Below are 2,487 nucleotides of genomic sequence, written 5' to 3' on the forward strand. Positions count from 1 at the left end.
TCAGGCCCTGGGATCCATATTCATGTAAAAAATAAAGAATTAAAATAAAAAATATGGATATACTCACCCCTCCGGCGGCCCCTGGACCTTACCGATGTAACCGGGAGCCTCCGTTCCTAAGAATGAGCAGTTTAAGACCTTCGATGACGTCGCGGCTTGTGATTGGTCGCGTGCCGCTCATGTGACCGCTCACGCGACCAATCACAGGCCGCGACGTCATCGCAGGTCCTAAACTCCTCATTGAGGAGTTTCCTCTCCTTCAGACCCTGGGAACCATCCAAGATACCTTCCGATACTTGAGTCCCATTGACTTGTATTGGTATCGGGTATCGGCGATATCCGATATTTTTCGGGTATCGGCTGATACTATCCGATACCGATACTTTCAAGTATCGGAAGGTATCGCTCAACACTAATGACAACTGTTTTAAGCAATGTGCAGAATGACCTTATAGAATCTTTGTTTTGATGTCATTGCAGTGGAAGATGTTATGACATGATGGCGCAGCATCACGGACCAATATCGGAGGGAAAGGCAGCAGCTCCAACATAAAAGAGAAAGTACATCTACTATGATCGTCTTTCCTTTTTGGATCCCAGTATGGATCTAAGACCGTAAGTAAAAACCTCGCAACACAATACACATATGTTAGCAATTGACTAAACTCTTAATTATGGGTATAATTTTCATAATTTCATAACAGAACACAGTCCAACCTCACTGAGAGGGAGACCGGGTCAGACTCGGAGGTTGTCATTGATCCGGTTGGTGTAGAAGAAAAGGTGGCAGGCCCATCTTTGGCCTCTTCTAGCTCCATCCTTCCTGGACCATCTACTTCCGCATCCCAAGATCCTGCAACAAGTGGCCAAGATGCAGCACCAACACCCACAGCAGCACCTGATCCTGTAAGCCAGGAAGATCATGGACACAGCAGCCCTACTGTCCCACTGGTGTCCTCCCCACAGGCTGCTGGGCCTTTACGCAGAGGCCGCAGAAGGAGAGAGCTCTTGCAAGACAGTAGGAGGAATGTGGATGCTGGGGTCCTTAATTATTTGGCCAGGGCAGCCCAGGATGATGGTGAGGAGGCCTTTGCTCGCAGCCTGGCCCGGTACCCCCGTCCCCTTCCCCGTGAGGTGAGGCTACGTGTGAGAGGGTGTATTCAAATCCTGATTGATTTATGCACCTTCCCAAATGACCCCTATGAGGTGTTAGAATTTATTGAGAGAAGGCAGCTGTCACCACATAACCTCTTGCGCCTTCCACGAACTCAACAGGTGCATGGTCAATCAGGATTTGAAGCACCTCCTCCACATGTGCCTACACCTCAACCCCTTCCCACCCAAAACCCACCAAGGCACCCTCAGTACCATATGCCAGCCTACCATCAACCTTTCCAAAATAGCAACTTGTCCAGACCCAGTGCTGTAGGCTGGTCTCAACCTGGGTTTGGACGACATGGCAATATTGGGGGTGGCTATGAGTCAAGGCCATATTTCCAGCAGCATGAGGGCCAGAGTCAAATCCCTTATGGGCAATACCCAACTGGCCAATATGATCAAGGCCTGTATTTGGATCCGCCCCACGCAGCATCCACACAGGGTGAAGGACAATTGGCCCAACAAAGGTCACCTGAGCAGGACCCTGAGCTTCCGCCATCACCTCCACCAACGTACAAAAATCTGTAAAAAATATTTTATTGTGTTTGGCTTTTTGCCGCATAACCATGTTTTGGTTTATTTTGTGCTGTAATAGCACTTTGTAATGTTGTTCTTAAAAAACAAACAAAAAAATATACAGTATATACAAATCCATATGAAAAAAATATGGTTTAACGTTAACAACAAAAGGCTTTTGCTATGATTAAAATATATAGTCAAAAGCAAATTGATGTTTGTGGGCCAATTATTCTTATATCTCACACATATGTTCTTTTCATAACCATCTGGTAATTAAGTAAATACAATACACAGAGTACAGTTTTTAAAGAAAAATGATATTTTTTGCACATAATATAGTTTGAAAATTAAGAAATCACAACTGAGAAACAGCATAATCTTGCCAGGGAGTAGCACCCTGAGGAGAAACAAAATAATTTGTGAAAGTATCTCTCACTTTTAGTCCAGAAAGGGGACAGCACGGAGAAGGGACATGTGGTGTAGGCCTACTCACAGTGGTCAACATTTCTTCACCAATAGCCGATGAGGGGCAATCATGAAGTCTAGTAAAATTGTGCAAAACAACACACGCTTTTATAACTTCATTAATAGTAGCCTCACTCAGCTGAATGGCAGACTGGAGGACACGCCATTTGGCACACAGAATCCCAAAGGCACACTCCATTAGTCTACGCGCCCTGGAAAGCCTCAAATTAAATACACGCCGCCGATGGTCCAGGTTGCGCCTGGGATAAGGCCTCATGACATGCCTTGTCAATTGGAAGGCCTCATTTCCCACAAAAACATATGGCACTGCTTCAGCATTGGAGC

The 2,487-nt window shown here is 45.8% G+C and overlaps 1 protein-coding gene across 1 annotated transcript; it reads left to right on the forward strand.

Annotated features, from left to right (window-relative positions):
* The first annotated feature begins 487 nt into the window (after positions 1-487).
* LOC143769176 (uncharacterized) lies at positions 488-1,765 on the forward strand. The gene is made up of 2 exons (XM_077257742.1): positions 488-615; positions 705-1,765. The coding sequence occupies exons 1-2, from the start codon at positions 602-604 to the stop codon at positions 1,684-1,686; spliced, it is 996 nt and encodes a 331-aa protein (XP_077113857.1). The 5' UTR covers positions 488-601; the 3' UTR covers positions 1,687-1,765.
* The last annotated feature ends 722 nt before the right edge of the window (positions 1,766-2,487 follow it).

This window comes from Ranitomeya variabilis, chromosome 4, assembly GCF_051348905.1.
Source record: "Ranitomeya variabilis isolate aRanVar5 chromosome 4, aRanVar5.hap1, whole genome shotgun sequence".
Classification (NCBI taxonomy): domain Eukaryota; kingdom Metazoa; phylum Chordata; class Amphibia; order Anura; family Dendrobatidae; genus Ranitomeya; species Ranitomeya variabilis.